The sequence below is a fragment of the Bemisia tabaci genome, chromosome 6 (genome assembly GCF_918797505.1).
Source record: "Bemisia tabaci chromosome 6, PGI_BMITA_v3".
NCBI classification, from domain to species: Eukaryota; Metazoa; Arthropoda; class Insecta; order Hemiptera; family Aleyrodidae; genus Bemisia; species Bemisia tabaci.
This window is the reverse complement of record NC_092798.1, coordinates 4,539,482-4,563,171: the sequence shown is the minus strand read 5'-3', so window position 1 is coordinate 4,563,171 and position 23,690 is coordinate 4,539,482. Positions and strand designations below refer to the sequence as shown.

Sequence of the window (23,690 nt, the reverse complement as noted above, 5' to 3'; positions counted from 1 at the left end):
TGTGGCAACCGAGGGTGCAACCACTCTCGGAGGGTCGCGGGGGAACGCGATGCTGCTTTGACGGAAAAACCACCCATGTCCCGCTTGGCAATTTGCTGTCTCTCTCGCACTTATTCGCTTCCTACCTGGGCGATTTTCCGTCTCTCTCGCACACTTAAGCGAGCCGCCTGGCTATTTTCTGTCTCTCTCGCACACAGTCGCGTCGTGCAAGGCGATTTTCTATCTCTCTTGCACTTATACGCTTGCTACCTGGGCGATTTTCTGCCTCTCTCGCACTTGGTGCCTTGAATGTGGCAACCGAGGGTGCAACCACTGTCGCAGGGTCGCGGGGGAACGCGATGCTGCTATGACGGAAAAACCACCCAAGTCCCGCCTGGCTATTTGCTGTCTCTCTCGCACTTATAGGCTTCCTACCTTGGCGATTTTCTGACTCTCTCGCACTTGGTGCTCTTCAACGGGGCAACTGAGGGTGCAACCACTGTCGGAGGGTCGCGGGGGAGCGCTATGCTGCTTCGAGGGAAAAACCACCCAAGTCCCGCCTGGCTATTTGCTGTCTCTCTCGCACTTATAGGCTTCCTACCTGGGCAATTTTCTGTCTCTCTCGCACACAATCGCGACGTGCAAAGCGATTTTCTATCACTCTCGCACTTATACGCTTGCTACCTGGGCGATTTTCTGTCTCTCTCGCACTTGGTGCCCTTGAACGGGGCAACCGAGGGTGCAACCACTCTCGGAGGGTCGTGGGGAAACGCGATGCTGCTTTGACGGAAAAACCACCCAAGTTCCGCTTGGCTATTTGCTGTCTCTCTCGCACTTATACGCTTCCTACCTGGAAGATTTTATGTCTCTCTCGCACACTTTAGCGAGCCGCCGGGCTATTTTTTGTCTCTCTCGCACACAATCGCGTCGTGCAAGGCGATTTTCTATCTCTCTTGCACTTATACGCTTGCTACCTGGGCGATTTTCTGTCTCTCTCGCACTTGGTGCTCTTCAACGGGGCAACCGAGGGTGCAACCACTCTCGGAGGGTCGCGGGGGATCGCGATGCTGCTTCGAGGGAAAAACCACCCAAGTCCCGCCTGGCTATTTGCTGTCTCTCTCGCACTTATACGCTTCCTACCCGGGCGATTTTCTGTCGCTCTCGCACACTCTGGCGAGCCGCCTGCCAATTTTCTGTCTCTCTCGAACACAATCGCGTCTTGCAAGGCGATTTTCTATCTCTCTCGCACTTAAACGCTTGCTACCTGGGCGATTTTCTGTCTCTCTCGCACTTGGTGCCTTGAACGGGGCAACCGAGGGTGCAACCACTCTCGGAGGGTCGCGGGGGAACGCGATGCTGCTGTGACGGAAAAACCGCCCAAGTCTCGCCTGGCTATTTGCTGTCTCTGTCGCACTTATAGGCTTCCTACCTGGGCAATTTTCTGTCTCTCTCGCACACAATCGCGACGTGCAAAGCGATTATCTATCACTCTCGCACTTATACGCTTGCTACCTGGGCGATTTTCTGTCTCTCTCGCACTTGGTGCCCTTGAACGGGGCAACCGAGGGTGCAACCACTCTCGGAGGGTCGTGGGGAAACGCGATGCTGCTTTGCCGGAAAAACCACCCAAGTTCCGCTTGGCTATTTGCTGTCTCTCTCGCACTTATACGCTTCCTACCTGGAAGATTTTATGTCTCTCTCGCACACTTTAGCGAGCCGCCGGGCTATTTTTTGTCTCTCTCGCACACAATCGCGTCGTGCAAGGCGATTTTCTATCTCTCTTGCACTTATACGCTTGCTACCTGGGCGATTTTCTGTCTCTCTCGCACTTGGTGCTCTTCAACGGGGCAACCGAGGGTGCAACCACTCTCGGAGGGTCGCGGGGGATCGCGATGCTGCTTCGAGGGAAAAACCACCCAAGTCCCGCCTGGCTATTTGCTGTCTCTCTCGCACTTATACGCTTCCTACCCGGGCGATTTTCTGTCGCTTTCGCACACTCTGGCGAGCCGCCTGCCAATTTTCTGTCTCTCTCGAACACAATCGCGTCTTGCAAGGCGATTTTCTATCTCTCTCGCACTTAAACGCTTGCTACCTGGGCGATTTTCTGTCTCTCTTGCACTTGGTGCCCTTGAACGGGGCAACCGAGGGTGCAACCACTCTCGGAGGGTCACGGGGGAACGCGATGCTGCTTTGACGGAAAAACCACCCAAGTCTCGCCTGGCTTTTTGCTGTCTCTGTCGCACTTATAGGCTTCCTACCTGGGCGATTTTCTGTCTCTCTCGCACACAATCGCGACGTGCAAAGCGATTTTCTATCTCTCTCGCACTTATACGCTTGCTACCTTTGCGATTTGCTGTCTCTCTCGCACTTGGTGCCCTTCAACGGGGCAACCGAGGGTGCAACCACTCTCGGAGGGTCGCGGGGGAACGCGATGCTGTTTTGACGGAAAAACCACCCAAGTCCCGCCTGGTTATTTGCTGTCTCTCTCGCACTTATACGCTTCCTACCCGGGCGATTTTCTGTCGCTCTCGCACACTCTGGCGAGCCGCCTGCCAATTTTCCGTCTCTCTCGAACACAATCGTGTCTTGCAAGGCGATTTTCTATCGCTCTCGCATTTAAACGCTTGCTACCTGGGCAATTTTCTGTCTCTCTCGCACTTGGTGCCCTTGAACGGGGCAACCGAGGGTGCAACCACTCTCGGTGGGTCGCGGGGGAACGCGATGCTGCTGTGACGGAAAAACCACCGAAGTCTCGCCTGGCTATTTGCTGTCTCTCTCGCACTTATAGGCTTCCTACCAGGGCGATTTTCTGTCTCTCTCGCACACAATCGCGACGTGCAAAGCGATTTTCTATCTCTCTCGCACTTATACGCTTGTTTCCTTGGCGATTTGCTGTCTGTCTCGCACTTGGTGCTCTTCAACGGGGCAACCGAGGGTGCAACCACTCTCGGAGGGTCGCGGGGGAACGCGATGCTGGTTTGACGGAAAAACCACCCAAGTCCCGCCTGGCGATTTGCTGTCTCTCTCGCACTTGTACGCTTGCTACCTGGGCGATTTTCTGTCTCTCTCGCACTTGGTGCCCTTGAACGGGGCAACCGAGGTTGCAACAACTCTCGGAGGGTCGCGGGGGAACGCGAGGCTGCTTTGACGGATAAACCACCCAAGTTCCGCTTGGCTTTTTGCTGTCTCTCTCGCACTTATATGCTTCCTACCTGGGCGATTTTCTGTCTCTCTCGCACACTTTAGCGAGCCGCCTGGCTATTTTCTGTCTCTCTCGCACACAATCGCGTCGTGCAAGGCGATTTTCTATCTCTCTTGCACTTAAACGCTTGCTACCTGGGCGATTTTCTGCCTCTCTCGCACTTGGTGCCTTGAATGTGGCAACCGAGGGTGCAACCACTCTCGGAGGGTCGCGGGGGAACGCGATGCTGCTTTGACGGAAAAACCACCCAAGTCCCGCCTGGCTATTTGCTGTCACTCTCGCACTTATAGGCTTCCTACCTGGGCGATTTTCTGCCTCTCTCGCACTTGGTGCCTTGAATGTGGCAACCGAGGGTGCAACCACTCTCGGAGGGTCGCGGGGGAACGCGATGCTGCTTTGACGGAAAAACCACCCATGTCCCGCTTGGCAATTTGCTGTCTCTCTCGCACTTATTCGCTTCCTACCTGGGCGATTTTCCGTCATTCTCGCACACTTAAGCGAGCCGCCTGGCTATTTTCTGTCTCTCTCGCACACAGTCGCGTCGTGCAAGGCGATTTTCTATCTCTCTTGCACTTATACGCTTGCTACCTGGGCGATTTTCTGCCTCTCTCGCACTTGGTGCCTTGAATGTGGCAACCGAGGGTGCAACCACTGTCGCAGGGTCGCGGGGGAACGCGATGCTGCTATGACGGAAAAACCACCCAAGTCCCGCCTGGCTATTTGCTGTCTCTCTCGCACTTATAGGCTTCCTACCTTGGCGATTTTCTGACTCTCTCGCACACAATCGCGACGTGCAAAGCGATTTTCTATCTCTCTCGCACTTATAAGCTTGCTACCTGGGCGATTTTCTGTCTCTCTCGCACTTGGTGCTCTTCAACGGGGCAACTGAGGGTGCAACCACTGTCGGAGGGTCGCGGGGGAACGCTATGCTGCTTCGAGGGAAAAACCACCCAAGTCCCGCCTGGCTATTTGCTGTCTCTCTCGCACTTATACGCTTCCTACCAGGGCGATTTTCTTTCGCTCTCGCACACTCTGGCGAGCCGCCTGCCAATTTTCTGTCTCTCTCAAACACAATCGCGTCTTGCAAGGCGATTTTCTATCTCTCTCGCACTTAAACGCTTGCTACCTGGGCGATTTTCTGTCTCTCTCGCACTTGGTGCCCTTGAACGGGGCAACCGAGGGTGCAACCACTCTCGGAGGGTCGCGGGGGAACGCGATGCTGCTGTGACGGAAAAACCGCCCAAGTCTCGCCTGGCTATTTGCTGTCTCTGTCGCACTTATAGGCTTCCTACCTGGGCAATTTTCTGTCTCTCTCGCACACAATCGCGACGTGCAAAGCGATTTTCTATCACTCTCGCACTTATACGCGTGCTACCTGGGCGATTTTCTGTCTCTCTCGCACTTGGTGCCCTTGAACGGGGCAACCGAGGGTGCAACCACTCTCGGAGGGTCGTGGGGAAACGCGATGCTGCTTTGACGGAAAAACCACCCAAGTTCCGCTTGGCTATTTGCTGTCTCTCTCGCACTTATACGCTTCCTACCTGGAAGATTTTATGTCTCTCTCGCACACTTTAGCGAGCCGCCGGGCTATTTTTTGTCTCTCTCGCACACAATCGCGTCGTGCAAGGCGATTTTCTATCTCTCTTGCACTTATACGCTTGCTACCTGGGCGATTTTCTGTCTCTCTCGCACTTGGTGCTCTTCAACGGGGCAACCGAGGGTGCAACCACTCTCGGAGGGTCGCGGGGGATCGCGATGCTGCTTCGAGGGAAAAACCACCCAAGTCCCGCCTGGCTATTTGCTGTCTCTCTCGCACTTATACGAGGTCTGTTAGATTAGAAACCGGATTTTGGTCATAACTAGCCCATTATGCGTCCAAATTACGTTTTTTTGAGCTTTTCTGATAGCTGAAAATATATTTAAGAACACTACGTTCACAAATTTGAAAAATCCTAATTAGCTTCGTTGGTATGTGGCTTGAAGTAAGGCAACCTCAAGGGTGTTTTGCGATTTTTATGTTTGACCGAACTTGTCTCTCTTTTTTCGGTCTTGCACTACATTTTTCAACCCACAAGGACGATTGGAGTTTCGTCTCCATATCGTAGCCGTACACTAAAGTATTGTCACCGAAAATTATCCTATCCAAAAATGTAGGATCATTGTTAGAACGTTCAAGCAGCTAAAGGGAAATTGACATTTGATTGGATTTTCGTTCAATCGACAACAATCAAGGGGCAAGTGTACCTAAAACTCGATGCATGTCTACAAATTCTATCAAAATTGTATATACAGAGCCTTCAGAAATATTACTCTGTTCAACAAGCTCGAAACGACCATTTTCGAGCACTTTTGCCTGCACTTCTTCCACGTGACAAATGTCAGTTGCCGTTGAGGGTCGATTCCCATGCTCCCCATCTTTGACGAACTCCTGACCAGTTTTGAATCGTTTATCCCATTCAAAACAGTGGGAACATCTCATACAATGATCATGGTAAACTTTACTTAGCATATACCAAAAGTTTCGGTACTAGGTATACCAAGTTTCAAACAAAATTTAATGTTGAATTTTTGCTCTATCAGTGATAGCATGATGAAAATCGCAAAACGCACCTGACTTACTCGTATTCAAGATGACACAGAATAAACACTGATCAAAATAAACAAAATCTGTGAACGTAGCGTTCTTAAGTATATTTCCAGCTATCAGGAAAGCTCAAGAAAACCTAATTCGGACGCATTGTGGGTTAGTTATGACCAAAATCCGGTTTCTAATCTAACAGACCTCGTACGCTTCCTACCCGGGCGATTTTCTGTCGCTCTCGCACACTCTGGCGAGCCGCCTGCCAATTTTCTGTCTCTCTCGAACACAATCGCGTCTTGCAAGGCGATTTTCTATCTCTCTCGCACTTAAACGCTTGCTACCTGGGCGATTTTCTGTCTCTCTTGCACTTGGTGCCCTTGAACGGGGCAACCGAGGGTGCAACCACTCTCGGAGGGTCGCGGGGGAACGCGATGCTGCTTTGACGGAAAAACCACCCAAGTCTCGCCTGGCTTTTTGCTGTCTCTGTCGCACTTATAGGCTTCCTACCTGGGCGATTTTCTGTCTCTCTCGCACACAATCGCGACGTGCAAAGCGATTTTCTATCTCTCTCGCACTTATACGCTTGCTACCTTGGCGATTTGCTGTCTCTCTCGCACTTGGTGCCCTTCAACGGGGCAACCGAGGGTGCAACCACTCTCGGAGGGTCGCGGGGGAACGCGATGCTGTTTTGACGGAAAAACCACCCAAGTCCCGCCTGGCTATCTGCTGTCTCTGTTGCACTCATAGGCTTACTACCTGCGCGATTTTCTGTCTCTCGCGCACACTTTACCGAGCCGCCTGGCTATTTTCTGTCTCTCTCGCACACAATCGCGTCGTGCAAGGCGATTTTCTATCTCTCTCGCACTTATACGCTTGCAACCTGGGCGATTTTCTGTCTCTCTCGCACTTGGTGCCCTTGAACGGGGCAACCGAGGGTGCAACCACTCTCGGAGGGTCGCGGGGGAACGCGATGCTGTTTGGACGGAAAAAACACCCAAGTCCCGCCTGGCTATCTGCTGTCTCTCTTGCACTTATACGCTCCCTACCTGTGCGATTTTCTGTCTCTCTCGCACTTTTTAGCGAGCCGCCCGGCGATTTTCTGTCTCTCTCGCACTTCGTGCCTTGAATGTGGCAACCGATGGTGCAACCACTCTCGGAGGGTCGCGGGGGAACGCGATGCTGTTTGGACGGAAGTAACACCCAAGTCCCGCCTGGCAATCTGCTGTCTCTGTCGCACTAATAGGCTTACTACCTGCGCGATTTTCTGTCTCTCTCGCACACTTTACCGAGCCGCCTGGCTATTTTTTGTCTCTCTCGCACACAATCTCGTTGTGCAAGGCGATTTTCTATCTCTCTCGCACTTATACGCTTGCTACCGTGGCGATTTTCTGTCTCTCTCGCACTTGGTGCCCTTGATCGGGGCAACCGAGGGTGCAACCACTCTCGGAGGGTCGCGGGGGAACGCGATGCTGCTTTGACGGAAAAACCACCCAAGTCCCGCCTGGCTATTTGCTGTCGCTCTCGCACTTATAGGCTTCCTACCTGGGCGATTTTCTGTCTCTCTCGCACACAATCGCGACGTGCAAAGCGATTTTCTATCTCTCTCGCACTTATAAGCTTGCTACCTGGGCGATTTTCAGATCTCGCACTTGGTGCTCTTCAACGGGGCAACCGAGGGTGCAACCACTCTCGGAGGGTCGCGGGGGAACGCGATGCTGCTGTGACGGAAAAACCACCCAAGTCTCGCCTGGCTATTTGCTGTCTCTGTCGCACTTATAGGCTTCCTACCTGGGCGATTTTCTGTCTCTCTCGCACACAATCGCGACGTGCAAAGCGATTTTCTATCTCTCTCGCACTTATACGCTTGCTACCTCGGCGATTTGCTGTCTGTCTCGCACTTGGTGCCCTTCAACGGGGCAACCGAGGGTGCAACCACTCTCGGAGGGTCGCGGGGGAACGCGATGCTGGTTTGACGGAAAAACCACCCAAGTCCCGCCTGGCGATTTGCTGTCTCTCTCGCACTTATACGCTTGCTACCTGGGCGATTTTCTGTCTCTCTCGCACTTGGTGCCCTTGAACGGGGCAACCGAGGGTGCAACCACTCTCGGAGGGTCGCGGGGGAACGCGAGGCTGCTTTGACGGAAAAACCACCCAAGTTCCGCTTGGCTATTTGCTGTCTCTCTCGCACTTATATGCTTCCTACCTGGGCGATTTTCTGTCTCTCTCGCACACTTTAGCGAGCCGCCTGGCTATTTTCTGTCTCTCTCGCACACAATCGCGTCGTGCAAGGCGATTTTGTATCTCTCTTGCACTTAAACGCTTGCTACCTGGGCGATTTTCTGCCTCTCTCGCACTTGGTGCCTTGAATGTGGCAACCGAGGGTATAACCACTCTCGGAGGGTCGCGGGGGAACGCGATGCTGCTTTGACGGAAAAACCACCCAAGTCCCGCCTGGCTATTTGCTGTCACTCTCGCACTTATAGGCTTCCTACCTGGGCGATTTTCTGCCTCTCTCGCACTTGGTGCCTTGAATGTGGCAACCGAGGGTGCAACCACTCTCGGAGGGTCGCGGGGGAACGCGATGCTGCTTTGACGGAAAAACCACCCATGTCCCGCTTGGCAATTTGCTGTCTCTCTCGCACTTATTCGCTTCCTACCTGGGCGATTTTCCGTCATTCTCGCACACTTAAGCGAGCCGCCTGGCTATTTTCTGTCTCTCTCGCACACAGTCGCGTCGTGCAAGGCGATTTTCTATCTCTCTTGCACTTATACGCTTGCTACCTGGGCGATTTTCTGCCTCTCTCGCACTTGGTGCCTTGAATGTGGCAACCGAGGGTGCAACCACTGTCGCAGGGTCGCGGGGGAACGCGATGCTGCTATGACGGAAAAACCACCCAAGTCCCGCCTGGCTATTTGCTGTCTCTCTCGCACTTATAGGCTTCCTACCTTGGCGATTTTCTGACTCCCTCGCACACAATCGCGACGTGCAAAGCGATCTTCTATCTCTCTCGCACTTATAAGCTTGCTACCTGGGCGATTTTCTGTCTCTCTCGCACTTGGTGCTCTTCAACGGGGCAACTGAGGGTGCAACCACTGTCGGAGGGTCGCGGGGGAACGCTATGCAGCTTCGAGGGAAAAACCACCCAAGTCCCGCCTGGCTATTTGCTGTCTCTCTCGCACTTATACGCTTCCTACCAGGGCGATTTTCTTTCGCTCTCGCACACTCTGGCGAGCCGCCTGCCAATTTTCTGTCTCTCTCGAACACAATCGCGTCTTGCAAGGCGATTTTCTATCTCTCTCGCACTTAAACGCTTGCTACCTGGGCGATTTTCTGTCTCTCTCGCACTTGGTGCCCTTGAACGGGGCAACCGAGGGTGCAACCACTCTCGGAGGGTCGCGGGGGAACGCGATGCTGCTGTGACGGAAAAACCGCCCAAGTCTCGCCTGGCTATTTGCTGTCTCTGTCGCACTTATAGGCTTCCTACTTGGGCAATTTTCTGTCTCTCTCGCACACAATCGCGACGTGCAAAGCGATTTTCTATCACTCTCGCACTTATACGCTTGCTACCTGGGCGATTTTCTGTCTCTCTCGCACTTGGTGCCCTTGAACGGGGCAACCGAGGGTGCAACCACTCTCGGAGGGTCGTGGGGAAACGCGATGCTGCTTTGACGGAAAAACCACCCAAGTTCCGCTTGGCTATTTGCTGTCTCTCTCGCACTTATACGCTTCCTACCTGGAAGATTTTATGTCTCTCTCGCACACTTTAGCGAGCCGCCGGGCTATTTTTTGTCTCTCTCGCACTTCGTGCCTTGAATGTGGCAACCGATGGTGCAACCACTCTCGGAGGGTCGCGGGGGAACGCGATGCTGTTTGGACGGAAGTAACACCCAAGTCCCGCCTGGCTATCTGCTGTCTCTGTCGCACTAATAGGCTTACTACCTGCGCGATTTTCTGTCTTTCTCGCACACTTTACCGAGCCGCCTGGCTATTTTTTGTCTCTCTCGCACACAATCTCGTTGTGCAAGGCGATTTTCTATCTCTCTCGCACTTATACGCTTGCTACCGTGGCGATTTTCTGTCTCTCTCGCACTTGGTGCCCTTGATCGGGGCAACCGAGGGTGCAACCACTCTCGGAGGGTCGCGGGGGAACGCGATGCTGCTTTGACGGAAAAACCACCCAAGTCCCGCCTGGCTATTTGCTGTCGCTCTCGCACTTATAGGCTTCCTACCTGGGCGATTTTCTGTCTCTCTCGCACACAATCGCGACGTGCAAAGCGATTTTCTATCTCTCTCGCACTTATAAGCTTGCTACCTGGGCGATTTTCAGATCTCGCACTTGGTGCTCTTCAACGGGGCAACCGAGGGTGCAACCACTCTCGGAGGGTCGCGGGGGAACGCGATGCTGCTTCGAGGGAAAAACCACCCAAGTCCCGCCTGGTTATTTGCTGTCTCTCTCGCACTTATACGCTTCCTACCCGGGCGATTTTCTGTCGCTCTCGCACACAATCGCGACGTGCAAAGCGATTTTCTATCTCTCTCGCACTTATACGCTTGCTACCTCGGCGATTTGCTGTCTGTCTCGCACTTGGTGCCCTTCAACGGGGCAACCGAGGGTGCAACCACTCTCGGTGGGTCGCGGGGGAACGCGATGCTGCTGTGACGGAAAAACCACCCAAGTCTCGCCTGGCTATTTGCTGTCTCTGTCGCACTTATAGGCTTCCTACCTGGGCGATTTTTTGTCTCTCTCGCACACAATCGCGACGTGCAAAGCGATTTTCTATCTCTCTCGCACTTATACGCTTGCTACCTCGGCGATTTGCTGTCTGTCTCGCACTTGGTGCCCTTCAACGGGGCAACCGAGGGTGCAACCACTCTCGGAGGGTCGCGGGGGAACGCGATGCTGGTTTGACGGAAAAACCACCCAAGTCCCGCCTGGCGATTTGCTGTCTCTCTCGCACTTATACGCTTGCTACCTGGGCGATTTTCTGTCTCTCTCGCACTTGGTGCCCTTGAACGGGGCAACCGAGGGTGCAACCACTCTCGGAGGCTCGCGGGGGAACGCGAGGCTGCTTTGACGGAAAAACCACCCAAGTTCCGCTTGGCTATTTGCTGTCTCTCTCGCACTTATATGCTTCCTACCTGGGCGATTTTCTGTCTCTCTCGCACACTTTAGCGAGCCGCCTGTCTATTTTCTGTCTCTTTCGCGCACAATCGCGTCGTGCAAGGCGATTTTCTATCTCTCTTGCACTTTTACGCTTGCTACCTGGTCGATTTTCTGTCTCTCTCGCACTTGGTGCCCTTGAACGGAGCAACCGAGGGTATAACCACTCTCGGAGGGTCGCGGGGGAACGCGATGCTGCTTTGACGGAAAGACCACCCAAGTCCCGCCTGGCTTTACGCTGTCTCTCTCGCACTTTTACGCTTGCTACCTGGGTGATTTTCTGTCTCTCTCGCACTTGGTGCCCTTGAACGGGGCAACCGAGGGTGCAACCACTCTCGGTGGGTCGCGGGGGAACGCGATGCTGCTTTGACGGAAAAACCAACCAAGTCCCGCTTGGCTATTTGCTGTCTCTCTCGCACTTATTCGCTTCCTACCTGGGCGAATTTCTGTCTCTCTCGCACACTTTAGCGAGCCGCCTGGCTATTTTTTGTCTCTCTCGCACACTTTAGCGAGCCGCCTGGCTATTTTCTGTCTCTCTCGCACACAATCGCGTCGTGCAAGGCGATTTTCTATCTCTCTTGCACTAAAACGCTTGCTACCTGGGCGATTTTCTGCCTCTCTCGCACTTGGTGCCCTTGATCGGGGCAACCGAGGGTGCAACCACTCTCGGAGGGTCGCGGGGGAACGCGATGCTGCTTTGACGGAAAAACCACCCAAGTCCCGCCTGGCTATTTGCTGTCACTCTCGCACTTATAGGCTTCCTACCTGGGCGATTTTCTGTCTCTCTCGCACACAATCGCGACGTGCAAAGCGATTTTCTATCTCTCTCGCACTTATAAGCTTGCTACCTGGGCGATTTTCTGTCTCTCTCGCACTTGGTGCTCTTCAACGGGGCAACCGAGGGTGCAACCACTCTCGGAGGGTCGCGGGGGAACGCGATGCTGCTTCGAGGGAAAAACCACCCAAGTCCCGCCTGGCTATTTGCTGTCTCTCTCGCACTTATACGCTTCCTACCCGGGCGATATTCTGTCGCTCTCGCACACTTTGGCGAGCCGCCTGCCAATTTTCTGTCTCTCTCGAACACAATCGCGTCTTGCAAGGCGATTTTCTATCTCTCTCGCACTTAAACGCTTGCTACCTGGGCGATTTTCTGTCTCTCTCGCACTTGGTGCCCTTCATCGGGGCAACCGAGGGTGCAACCACTTTTTCTGTCTCTTTCGCACACAATCGCGCCGTGCAAAGCGATTTTCTATCTCTCTCGCACTTATACGGTTGCTACCTGGGCGATTTTCTGTCTATCTCGCACTTGGTGCCCTTAAACGGGGCAACCGAGGTCGCAACCACTCTCAAAGGGTCGCGGGGGAACGCGATGCTGCTTTGACGGAAAAACCACCCAAGTCCCGCCTGGCTATTTGCTGTCTTTCTCGCACTTATACGCTTCCTACCTGGGCGATTTTCTGTCTCTCTCGCACACTTTAGCGAGACGCCTGGCTATTTTCTGTCTCTCTCGCACACAATCGCGTCGTGCAAGGCGATTTTCTATCTCTCTCGCACTTAAACGCTTGCTACCTTGGCGATTTGCTGTCTCTCTCACACTCGGTGCCCTTGATCGGGGCAACCGAGGGTGCAACCACTCTCGGAGGGTCGCGGGGGAACGCGATGCTGGTTTGACGGAAAAACCACCCAAGTCCCGCCTGGCTATTTGCTGTCTCTCTCGCACTTATACGTTTGCTATCTGGGCGATTTTCTGTCTCTCTCGCACACAATCGCGTCGTGCAAGGCGATTTTCTATCTCTCTTGCACTTTTACGCTTGCAACCTGGGCGATTTTCTGTCTCTCTCGCACTTGGTGCCCTTGAACGGAGCGACCGAGGGTGCAACCACTCTCGGAGGGTCGCGGGGGAACGCGATGCTGCTTTGACGGAAAAACCACCCAAGTCCCGCCTGGCTATTTGCTGTCTCTCTCGCACTTATACGCTTCCTACCTGGGTGATTTTCTGTCTCTCTCGCACACTTTAGCGAGCGGCCTGGCTATTTTCTGTCTCTCTCGCACACAATCGCGTCGTGCAAGGCGATTTTCTATCTCCTTCGCACTCATACGCTTGCTACCTTGGCGATTTTCTGTCTCTTTCGCACACAATCGCGATGTGCGAAGCGAATTTCTATCTCTCTCGCACTTATACGCTTGCTACCTTGGCGATTTGCTGTCTCTCTCGCACTTGGTGCCCTTCAACGGGGCAACCGAGGGTGCAACCACTCTAAGAGGGTCGCGGGGGAACGCGATGCTGGTTTGACGGAAAAACCACCCAAGTCCCGCCTGGCTATTTGCTGTCACTCTCGCACTTATACGCTTGCTACCTGGGCGATTTTCCGTCTCTCTCGCACACAATCGCGCCGTGCAAAGCGATTTTCAATCTCTCTCGCACTTATACGCTTGCTCCCTTGGCGATTTTCTGTCTGTCTCGCACTTGGTGCCCTTCAACGGGGCAACCGAGGGTGCAACCACTCTCGGTGGGTCGCGGGGGAACGCGATGCTGCTGTGACGGAAAAACCACCCAAGTCTCGCCTGGCTATTTGCTGTCTCTGTCGCACTTATAGGCTTCCTACCTGGGCGATTTTCTGTCTCTCTCGCACACAATCGCGACGTGCAAAGCGATTTTCTTTCTCTCTCGCACTTATACGCTTGCTACCTCGGCGATTTGCTGTTTGTCTCGCACTTGGTGCCCTTCAACGGGGCAACCGAGGGTGCAACCACTCTCGGAGGGTCGCGGGGGAACGCGATGCTGGTTTGACGGAAAAACCACCCAAGTCCCGCCTGGCGATTTGCTGTCTCTCTCGCACTTATACGCTTGCTACCTGGGCGATTTTCTGTCTCTCTCGCACTTGGTGCCCTTGAACGGGGCAACCGAGGGTGCAACCACTCTCGGAGGGTCGCGGGGGAACGCGAGGCTGCTTTGACGGAAAAACCACCCAAGTTCCGCTTGGCTATTTGCTGTCTCTCTCGCACTTATATGCTTCCTACCTGGGCGATTTTCTGTCTCTCTCGCACACTTTAGCGAGCCGCCTGGCTATTTTCTGTCTCTCTCGCACACAATCGCGTCGTGCAAGGCGATTTTGTATCTCTCTTGCACTTAAACGCTTGCTACCTGGGCGATTTTCTGCCTCTCTCGCACTTGGTGCCTTGAATGTGGCAACCGAGGGTATAACCACTCTCGGAGGGTCGCGGGGGAACGCGATGCTGCTTTGACGGAAAAACCACCCAAGTCCCGCCTGGCTATTTGCTGTCACTCTCGCACTTATAGGCTTCCTACCTGGGCGATTTTCTGCCTCTCTCGCACTTGGTGCCTTGAATGTGGCAACCGAGGGTGCAACCACTCTCGGAGGGTCGCGGGGGAACGCGATGCTGCTTTGACGGAAAAACCACCCATGTCCCGCTTGGCAATTTGCTGTCTCTCTCGCACTTATTCGCTTCCTACCTGGGCGATTTTCCGTCATTCTCGCACACTTAAGCGAGCCGCCTGGCTATTTTCTGTCTCTCTCGCACACAGTCGCGTCGTGCAAGGCGATTTTCTATCTCTCTTGCACTTATACGCTTGCTACCTGGGCGATTTTCTGCCTCTCTCGCACTTGGTGCCCTTCATCGGGGCAACCGAGGGTGCAACCACTTTTTCTGTCTCTTTCGCACACAATCGCGCCGTGCAAAGCGATTTTCTATCTCTCTCGCACTTATACGGTTGCTACCTGGGCGATTTTCTGTCTATCTCGCACTTGGTGCCCTTAAACGGGGCAACCGAGGTCGCAACCACTCTCAAAGGGTCGCGGGGGAACGCGATGCTGCTTTGACGGAAAAACCACCCAAGTCCCGCCTGGCTATTTGCTGTCTTTCTCGCACTTATACGCTTCCTACCTGGGCGATTTTCTGTCTCTCTCGCACACTTTAGCGAGCCGCCTGGCTATTTTCTGTCTCTCTCGCACACAATCGCGTCGTGCAAGGCGATTTTCTATCTCTCTCGCACTTAAACGCTTGCTACCTTGGCGATTTGCTGTCTCTCTCACACTCGGTGCCCTTGATCGGGGCAACCGAGGGTGCAACCACTCTCGGAGGGTCGCGGGGGAACGCGATGCTGGTTTGACGGAAAAACCACCCAAGTCCCGCCTGGCTATTTGCTGTCTCTCTCGCACTTATACGTTTGCTATCTGGGCGATTTTCTGTCTCTCTCGCACACAATCGCGTCGTGCAAGGCGATTTTCTATCTCTCTTGCACTTTTACGCTTGCAACCTGGGCGATTTTCTGTCTCTCTCGCACTTGGTGCCCTTGAACGGAGCGACCGAGGGTGCAACCACTCTCGGAGGGTCGCGGGGGAACGCGATGCTGCTTTGACGGAAAAACCACCCAAGTCCCGCCTGGCTATTTGCTGTCTCTCTCGCACTTATACGCTTCCTACCTGGGTGATTTTCTGTCTCTCTCGCACACTTTAGCGAGCGGCCTGGCTATTTTCTGTCTCTCTCGCACACAATCGCGTCGTGCAAGGCGATTTTCTATCTCCTTCGCACTCATACGCTTGCTACCTTGGCGATTTTCTGTCTCTCTCGCACACAATCGCGATGTGCGAAGCGAATTTCTATCTCTCTCGCACTTATACGCTTGCTACCTTGGCGATTTGCTGTCTCTCTCGCAGTTGGTGCCCTTCAACGGGGCAACCGAGGGTGCAACCACTCTAAGAGGGTCGCGGGGGAACGCGATGCTGGTTTGACGGAAAAACCACCCAAGTCCCGCCTGGCTATTTGCTGTCTCTCTCGCACTTATACGCTTGCTACCTGGGCGATTTTCCGTCTCTCTCGCACACAATCGCGCCGTGCAAAGCGATTTTCTATCTCTCTCGCACTTATACGCTTGCTCCCTTGGCGATTTTCTGTCTCTCTCGCACTTGGTGCCCTTGAACGGGGCAACCGATGGTGCAACCACTCTCGGAGGGTCGCGGGGGAACGCGATGCTGCTTTGACGGAAAAACCACCCAAGTCCCGCCTGGCTATTTGTTGTTTCTCTCGCACTCATTGGCTTCCTACCTGGGCGATTCTCTGTCTCTTTCGCACACAATCGCGTCGTGCAAGGCGATTTTCTATCTCTCTCGCACTTATACGCTTGCTACCTGGGCGATTTTTTGTCTCTCTCGCACGCAATCGGTCCCCGCTACTCTGTGCGAGAGAGACAGAAAACACCCAGGGAGCTCCCTAATGTGTGCGAGAGAGACAGAAATCAGCCAGAGAGCCCGCGTATGTGTGCGAGAGAGACAGAAAGCATCCAGGGAGCCTGCTATTGTGTTCGAGAGAGAAAGAAATTCGCCTGGCGAGACGCCGGGGTGTGCGAGAGGGAGAAACCAACCAGGGAGCCCGCGAATGTGTGGGAGAGAGACAGAAAACAGCCAGGGAGCTTGCAAATGAGTGCGAGAGAGACCTTAAACAGCCAGGGAGCCTGTTAATGAGTGCGAGTGAGACAGAAAACATCCAGGCAGCCCGCTAATGTGTGCGAGAGAGAAAGAAAATCGCCTGGCGTGACGCCGCGGTGTGCGAGAGTGACAGAAAACAGCCAGGGAGCCCGCTAATTTGTGCGAGAGAGACAGAAATCAGCCAGAGAGCCCGCGTATGTGTGCGAGAGAGACAGAAAACAATCAGGGAGCCATTTTTCGTACCATTTTTCCGAAGTTGAGGATTGATTTTTCTTTTTCTTAAAACACAGCCATCTTATACTTCCTCCAATGTTTCTCGGTTTTGCTTAGTCAGCATATGAAACAAATTCTAGAAAGAAATCAATCTCCAAGATGTGTTGGAAGAAAATGATTACTAAGAAGGGATATTGAATCAGTAAATTATTTATCTTCAAGTTTAAAACTGGGAACCCCTTTTTTTACTAAACTAATTGATAAAATCACTTCCGATAATGGGTCAATGATTTATCATTCTTCTGAGGCAGAAAACCCACTGACTCAAAGAGGACAACCAGCGTTTCCTGGTGCCAAGTGCCAAAAGTGGGTTTTAAACTTTGAGACAGTAGCACTAGTAATGTTCTCTCTCCATTTATTGCTCAAGAAAGCAGAAGCAGCCTTAAATTACATAAATTAGCATCTGTTAAGGCCAGAACATACTCACACACGAAAAAACTCCAGGCGTGGATTGAACTCATTTAGCAACTTAAAAATTGAAAAAAGATTGGGAAAGTTTCGATTACTTATACAGGTTGTTAAACAAAAATCATGGGCTATCATGTACCGTTTTCACAGAATTTAAAGGGTCATCCAATGAGGTTCCCTACCTCTTATCTTCCAAATGGAAAGAGATAAATCAAATCGGTAAAAAAGCTCTTATAAGGCATACTCTAAGCTTTAAAAGAAGCTCAAGTTTTTGAAAATTGGTCGAGGGGTTCGCGAGGAAACTTAATTTTACTGCGACAACTTCCTGTCGCCGCGCGCCCACCTTCGGAGTCTGGATGCGCGGAGAGTCGATTATTTCAGACTTGGGTGTTCGCCGCTAAGCATCATATCAAAAAGAAATTTGAAGGTTTTTATTAAGTAGACCTTACCTTACTTTTTGACGAAGTCCCTGCCTCTGTTTTGACATTTCTGGTATCAATATTGCAGCTTCATGATGCCCTCCGCGTAGAAGCTGGCTCTTGTCTTGGGACCGAAACCACCCTGGTAAAAATGGCAAGTGCTCAGATCAGTAGCACTTGCCTTTGGAACAGACCTAAGCACTGATGTCAGTGCTGCCGGGCGCTGATCTGCTACCTCAGTGTTAGGTCTGTTCCAAAGGCAAGTGCCTCTGATGTAAGTGGCACTGACCTAAGTGTCTCAGACGTAAGCGGAGTGGAAACTCCCAGAAATACTGTACAGGCAAAAATTTCGTTAATTACCGATCTGCCAGGTACGTTAAGTCACTATTTGACGATCAGGGAGGGCTGCTGTGAGTTTTCAATCCCAAGCAAGTATCACAATCTTCAGGGGACATCGCTCGTTCCCATGCGGTCTCCAATCTAAGTACTAACTACGCCCGACGTAACTTAACTTCGGTGATCGTCCTAGCGATTGAACCACTACACTACCTGCGCGTGTACGTGTTAGGGGCGTAATTTTACCATTTCAGGGCCCCCATTGGGGTAATTTTGCCAGCAAATGATGATTTTGTCTTTGAATGTGAATCCGATACTTAATTTTTCTATTATTCTTTTTTAATCAATCAACATGTAAATGAAGTTTTGTAAGTTACGTTTCTTTGAAAAAAAAATGGATCGCACTAAAATTCAAAATTAAAGCTAATGATGCAAAAAAAATAATGAAAGTTGAAATTATACAAAAAATATAAATTAGCAGATACAAAAATTGAAAGTAAAGGAGTAAAAAAGTTAGAAAAGAATTGAAAATAAAGTAGGAAAATTTTAAAAAAAATTGAGACTGAAACATTTTAAAAACAGTTAAAACTGAAAAAAATTAAAACCAAATTTAAAACTATTTTTTTTTATAAAAAAATAATAATGCTTAAATAAATATATCTAAATACATATTTTAGCGGTGATAATATTTTTATCGATCTCATTTTTTGTTGTGTTTTAATTATTTAAGTGCCATCTTAAACGAAGAGGGTAAAACAAATTATTCAAGAGTGTGGCTACTTAAACTAGTTTTCCTTCCCTCTTAGAAAATCCCACCTTCTACAAAATATGCCTCTCTGAAAGATAAAGTTTGTGGTCCCCGTGTCCCGAGGAAATATTCCCCCACGAAAATGAAATAGGGTGGGGGAAGGGGGAGCCATCTCTACTTTTTGGGAGTGAGTGCGGTTCGATTAAGATTGATGTCAGAGACTTACCCTCTGAACCAAGTCCTGACCTCAGTCCCGCTTACCTCAGAGACATCTCTGCACTTAGGTAAGTCTTTCTCCCGACGTCAGTGCCTCTTACCTCAGTGCTGACTTCTTGGGTAAGTGCTTTAACACTTACGTCAGAGAAAACTGAACTGACCTCAGAGCAAATTGCACTGACCTCAGTGGAAAATTCACTGACCTAACACTTGCCATTTTTACCAGGGCAGTCATTGACAAGCCCTCTACACTTCCGAATCAGTTGCTTTGCATAAGAAAATTTCCCTCCATCTTCCGTACTCTTACGATTCAGGATCATGTGACTTTCGTCTTTTCTCTGAGCTGAAAAACTTCCTCGGTGGAAAGCGGAATCCGAATGATTCGGAAGTACAGAGCGCTGTCAATGACGGATTCCGGTGCCAAGACAAGAGCCAGCTTCTACGCGGAAGGCATCAAGAAGCTGCAATATTGACACCAGAAATGTCAAAACAGAGGCGGAGACTACGTCAAAAAGTAAGGTAAGGTCTACTCAATAGTATCCTCACAAGTATGCGAAAACATCCGATGTCCATTTACGAGGGTCATCTAATGTGGTTCCCTACCTCTTATCTTCCAAACGGAAAGAGATAAATCAAATCGGTAAAAAAGCTCTTATAAGGCATACTCTAAGCTTTAAAAGAAGCTCAAGTTTTTGAAAATTGGTCGAGGGGTTCGCGAGGAAACTTAATTTTACTGCGACAACTTCCTGTCGCCGCGCGCCCACCTTCGGAGTCTGGATGCGCGGAGAGTCGATTATTTCAGACTTGGGTTTTCGCCGCTGAGCATCATATCAAAAAGAAATTTGAAGGTTTTTATTGAGTAGACCTTACCTTACTTTTTGACGTAGTCTCCGCCTCTGTTTTGACATTTCTGGTGTCAATATTGCAGCTTCTTGATGCCTTCCGCGTAGAGGCTGGCTCTTGTCTTTGGCACCGGAATCCGTCATTGACAGCGCTCTGTACTTCCGAATCATTCGGATTCCGCTTTCCACCGAGGAAGTTTTTCAGCTCATTGTAAGCAAAACCGAGAAACATTGGAGGAAGCATAAGATGGCTGTGTATTAAGAAAAAGAAAAATCAATCCTCAACTTCGGAAAAATGGTACGTAGCTGAAAACTCACCGTTTTGCCTTCAGAAAGGAGATAGGGAGTAGCGTTTTGGAGGTGATTGAGAAGTTACTGAACTTAAAGTACTAACTTTTCCGCCTGTAAGTAAAGAGTATTTTTTTCCCAGGAGGATCAGTCGAGCAAGCGATTCAAATCCTAGAATTGTACGCGAACATCGTTTCCCCAAGGTAGAGTACGTATCTTTGTCATTATTTCCTTTTATTGTTAAGTGAAGATGAACACTAAAAACTATCCGCAGATAAAGTGTGGAAATGTCATTGTTCAACTATTGAACATGACCAACTGCCCCCTTGAACAGCACACAAGGAAACAGTTTCAGTTGCCTCTCAAAGAAATAACGGCTGTTGTGCACATGAAGTAGGATGTTTCTTATTTTTTTTCCTCTTTTAAAATCAAGTGGATGACACCCCCTCCCCCTTCCCCCAAGTGATGCTTCAGGGGTGATGTAACCCAAAACAATTTTTGAGCAGATCATTGTAAGTGGTGAAGTAGAGACCTTGCAATAACCAACAGGGAAATTTAAAAATTGAGAAATCACATTTTTCCCCCAATGAAATGTCGCTACAGCTTTGAAATTGTTTCTACTTAATCAAATAATTTTTTTAGGAACCTTAAGATGAAAAAACATATTTTATCCAATCACCTCCAAAACGCTACTCCCTATCTCCTTTCTGAAGGCAGGACTTGGTTAGTCAGCATATGAAACAAATTCTAGAAAGAAATCAATCTCCAAGATGTGTTGGAAGAAAATAATTACTAAGAAGGGATATTGAATCAGTAAATTATTTATCTTCAAGTTTAAAACTGGGAACCCCTTTTTTTACTAAACTAATTGATAAAATCACTTCCGATAATGGGTCAATGATTTGGACTGAGTTAAGCAGAAAGGAACCAACCCACACTTTGGAAAAAATTGAGTTATGAGTGGTTTTGAACTCGACCACTACTCTACTATCTATCGCCAAAAATTCAAAGTTTTTGTTGGAGCGAATTTTGCAGAAATTGAACTTGAAGTTTATCTTTTACATTGAGTCTTATGCAGGAGCCAAGCTTTAAACCTCTTTTTCTCGGTTCGATCCCGATGCGGCTTGGTTCCTTTCTGTTTAACTCCGTCCATTTATCATTCTTCTGAGGCAGAAAACCCACTGACTCAAAGAGGACAACCAGCGTTTCCTGGTGCCAAGTGCCAAAAGTGGGTTTTAAACTTTGAGACAGTAGCACTAGTAATGTTCTCTCTCCATTTATTGCTCAAGAAAGCAGAAGCAGCCTTAAATTACATAAATTAGCATCTGTTAAGGCCAGAACATACTCACACACGAAAAAACTCCAGGCGTGGATCGAACTCATTTAGCAACTATAAGAATCGATGCTATCAAAATACTTGAGTAAAAAAAAAGAAAAAATATTGTCTCGGACTTCTTGGAAACTTATCGCGTGTTGCATCGACTTCTAATTTCTACGAAGCCCAGCCTTCCACCGGAAACGAGTTATATGTTAGGACTGACTCCAGCCATTGACACGTCAATCTTTAAAAATATACACTGTCATGTTTGATATAAATTATACGCAGTTCATTTTATTATCTGCAGGATGTTTCATCGAGTTGCAGAATCATTATCAGTGACTGATAAGAGTGAGAAACTCTGCGTGGACTTCGCTTCGAATACAGTAATCAGTTGTTCTAGGTACACATAACAACCATGAATATCGTCCTGTGCATCATACTACCGTTTGTGGCGGCTTTTCTGTCAACCTTTCAGGAAGATATCTCCGACTCTTCAAATGTAAGTGTAAATACAATAACTGATCATAATTTATTTTTTTATTTATTTAATTTTGGTTCTTTCATTAGTTAATCATACCTCAGATTAGGTTTATCAATACAAGTCAAAAATTTTCATTTCAAACTCATTTTTCATTCTGTAATTTTTAATATGTTTTGTGATTTCATAATTTATATTTATTTTCAAAAATTCTTTTCAGTTTAAATATTTTGTCTCCATTTTAGAAGACTTTTTTAGATTGAAGAATGCAGGTTTTTGACAAGGATTCGTTCCTTTTTCAGAGGACGGTAGTTATACCCTCCTTCTTTTTATTTTTTCATAGCAATTATTCTTATACTAGGGGGCTACGCCCCCTGGCCGCTACGCGGCCCAACCCCCTGAAGGCGCTCCGCGCCATCAATGGGCCGCTTCGCGACCCTATTTTTACCCTCCTATCGGTGTTAATTTTCATTTTTTCCCCTAAAAAATTACGATATAAGGTATACTTTACTTTTAGAATGAAATAATTTTGGGTTTTGATGAATAAAGAAACAAAATTATTTTTTTGAAGTCCCTGGACCCCAGATCACTCGCTACGCGAGTGACATTCGGCTCGCTCCGCGAGCTATTTTTCTCAGTGATTGGACATTTGATCACTAAGATGTATACATTTTGGAGACTCTGGAGGCAAAAATGATTTCGTCACAGAACCTTGTTGCCGGAGCGTGCCACCATTTGCACATGAATAGATGTGTGGAGATGAAGCGATGATAGGGATCGATCATCTCTTCAAAAGCGCATTTGACTGGAACGTCATCCCATCGGGTAGTGGAAAAAGACAATCCATGGATCTCCTTCCGCGATTTGACTTGCTGAAGTAGCAAAAGTTCGTCTTTACCTCTTAAGAAGATTATCGGCGGCGTAGGGGTCTAAAAACTGCTCAACGATAGTAAAGTTCGAGTTCCGAATCGCAATGAGCCCACTCGTGTTTTTTTTTTTTATACTTCCATCGCATATAAATTTCTCTGATGTTTTTGTTTTAGTCTCTCTGATTGCATAATAGTATCCTCATTTCATTTCCTTTTCCTTCCCTTTTTCTCTCTCTGTAGCATCTGTGTCCATTTACAATTATTATTGTAAAATCGCTTTCCCCTAGTATACAATTGATGCTTCAAACGGAATCAATTGTTTTAATGACATTTCCAGCGAAATCATGGGTTTTCCCAGGAAGGCAGCCTCTCGTCCCTCCCGGACTCTATACTGTTGCCAGATAAGTTGTTTTTTTAACACTCTTCCCGATTCAAATCCATGTAAAATATTCACATTTATCGCACAATCTGGCAACCTCTCGAGTGAAATAGAAAAAGGTAGAATCGCTGAAAGTCTGAATCCTTCGAAGTTTATATTAATGATGATAATGATATTACTGATAATCAAAGTGAAAAGGTAAAATTATTCTTTAATTGAATTTCTTTAGACTTCCTTTTTTCCAATTTAAAAACCCTGTTCCATAAAAGGATTAAAATTGAACTTTTGATTAACTATAATTACTAAAAAGTATTACTATAAAACTATATGCTACTTCATAGAGGATAGTTAAAATAATTTACACAGTTTTATTGACTGATCTAAAATATCTTTATTCTCCCTGAAACTAGGAATCAGTTTAATTGGTTTTTTTTTAAGAAAAAAAACTTTTAAACAATTTTTTATTGCAATAAAAACGGTTATTTGTTATAGCTATTTTAATTAATGTTTTATAGTTCTTTAAAGTGTTATTTTTGTACAGTCCTTTTTTGACGTTATTTTTTAAAATTAATAATTAAAAGATGTATTTTGATGTGTTTTAAAGGTTCACCTCATGCCCTTGGTGCTAGAGAAGGAACCATCCAAGAAACCACCCGAAATAAAGAAAACGGTGAGTATGAATGAAATAAATGATAATTTTTCGTTTTCATAGAATATTTGGGTTCAATAAAGCAAGAGATAA

General features: G+C 49.1%; 2 protein-coding genes across 2 annotated transcripts in view; one reads left to right on the top strand and one right to left on the bottom strand.

The window, feature by feature from the left end:
• Positions 1-23,690, bottom strand: part of Klp3A (kinesin-like protein 3A) — a gene marked incomplete in the record, with an annotated part of 479,268 nt that overhangs the window by 215,004 nt on the left and 240,574 nt on the right.
• The window catches only part of LOC109032644 (uncharacterized), a 131,932-nt gene continuing 129,303 nt past the window's right edge, over positions 21,062-23,690 (top strand). The window contains exons 1-2 of the mRNA XM_072301268.1: positions 21,062-21,721; positions 23,553-23,618. Of these exons, the coding sequence (XP_072157369.1) occupies positions 21,638-21,721; positions 23,553-23,618 (150 nt within the window). The 5' untranslated portion in view covers positions 21,062-21,637. The remainder of the gene's footprint in view (positions 21,722-23,552; positions 23,619-23,690) is intronic.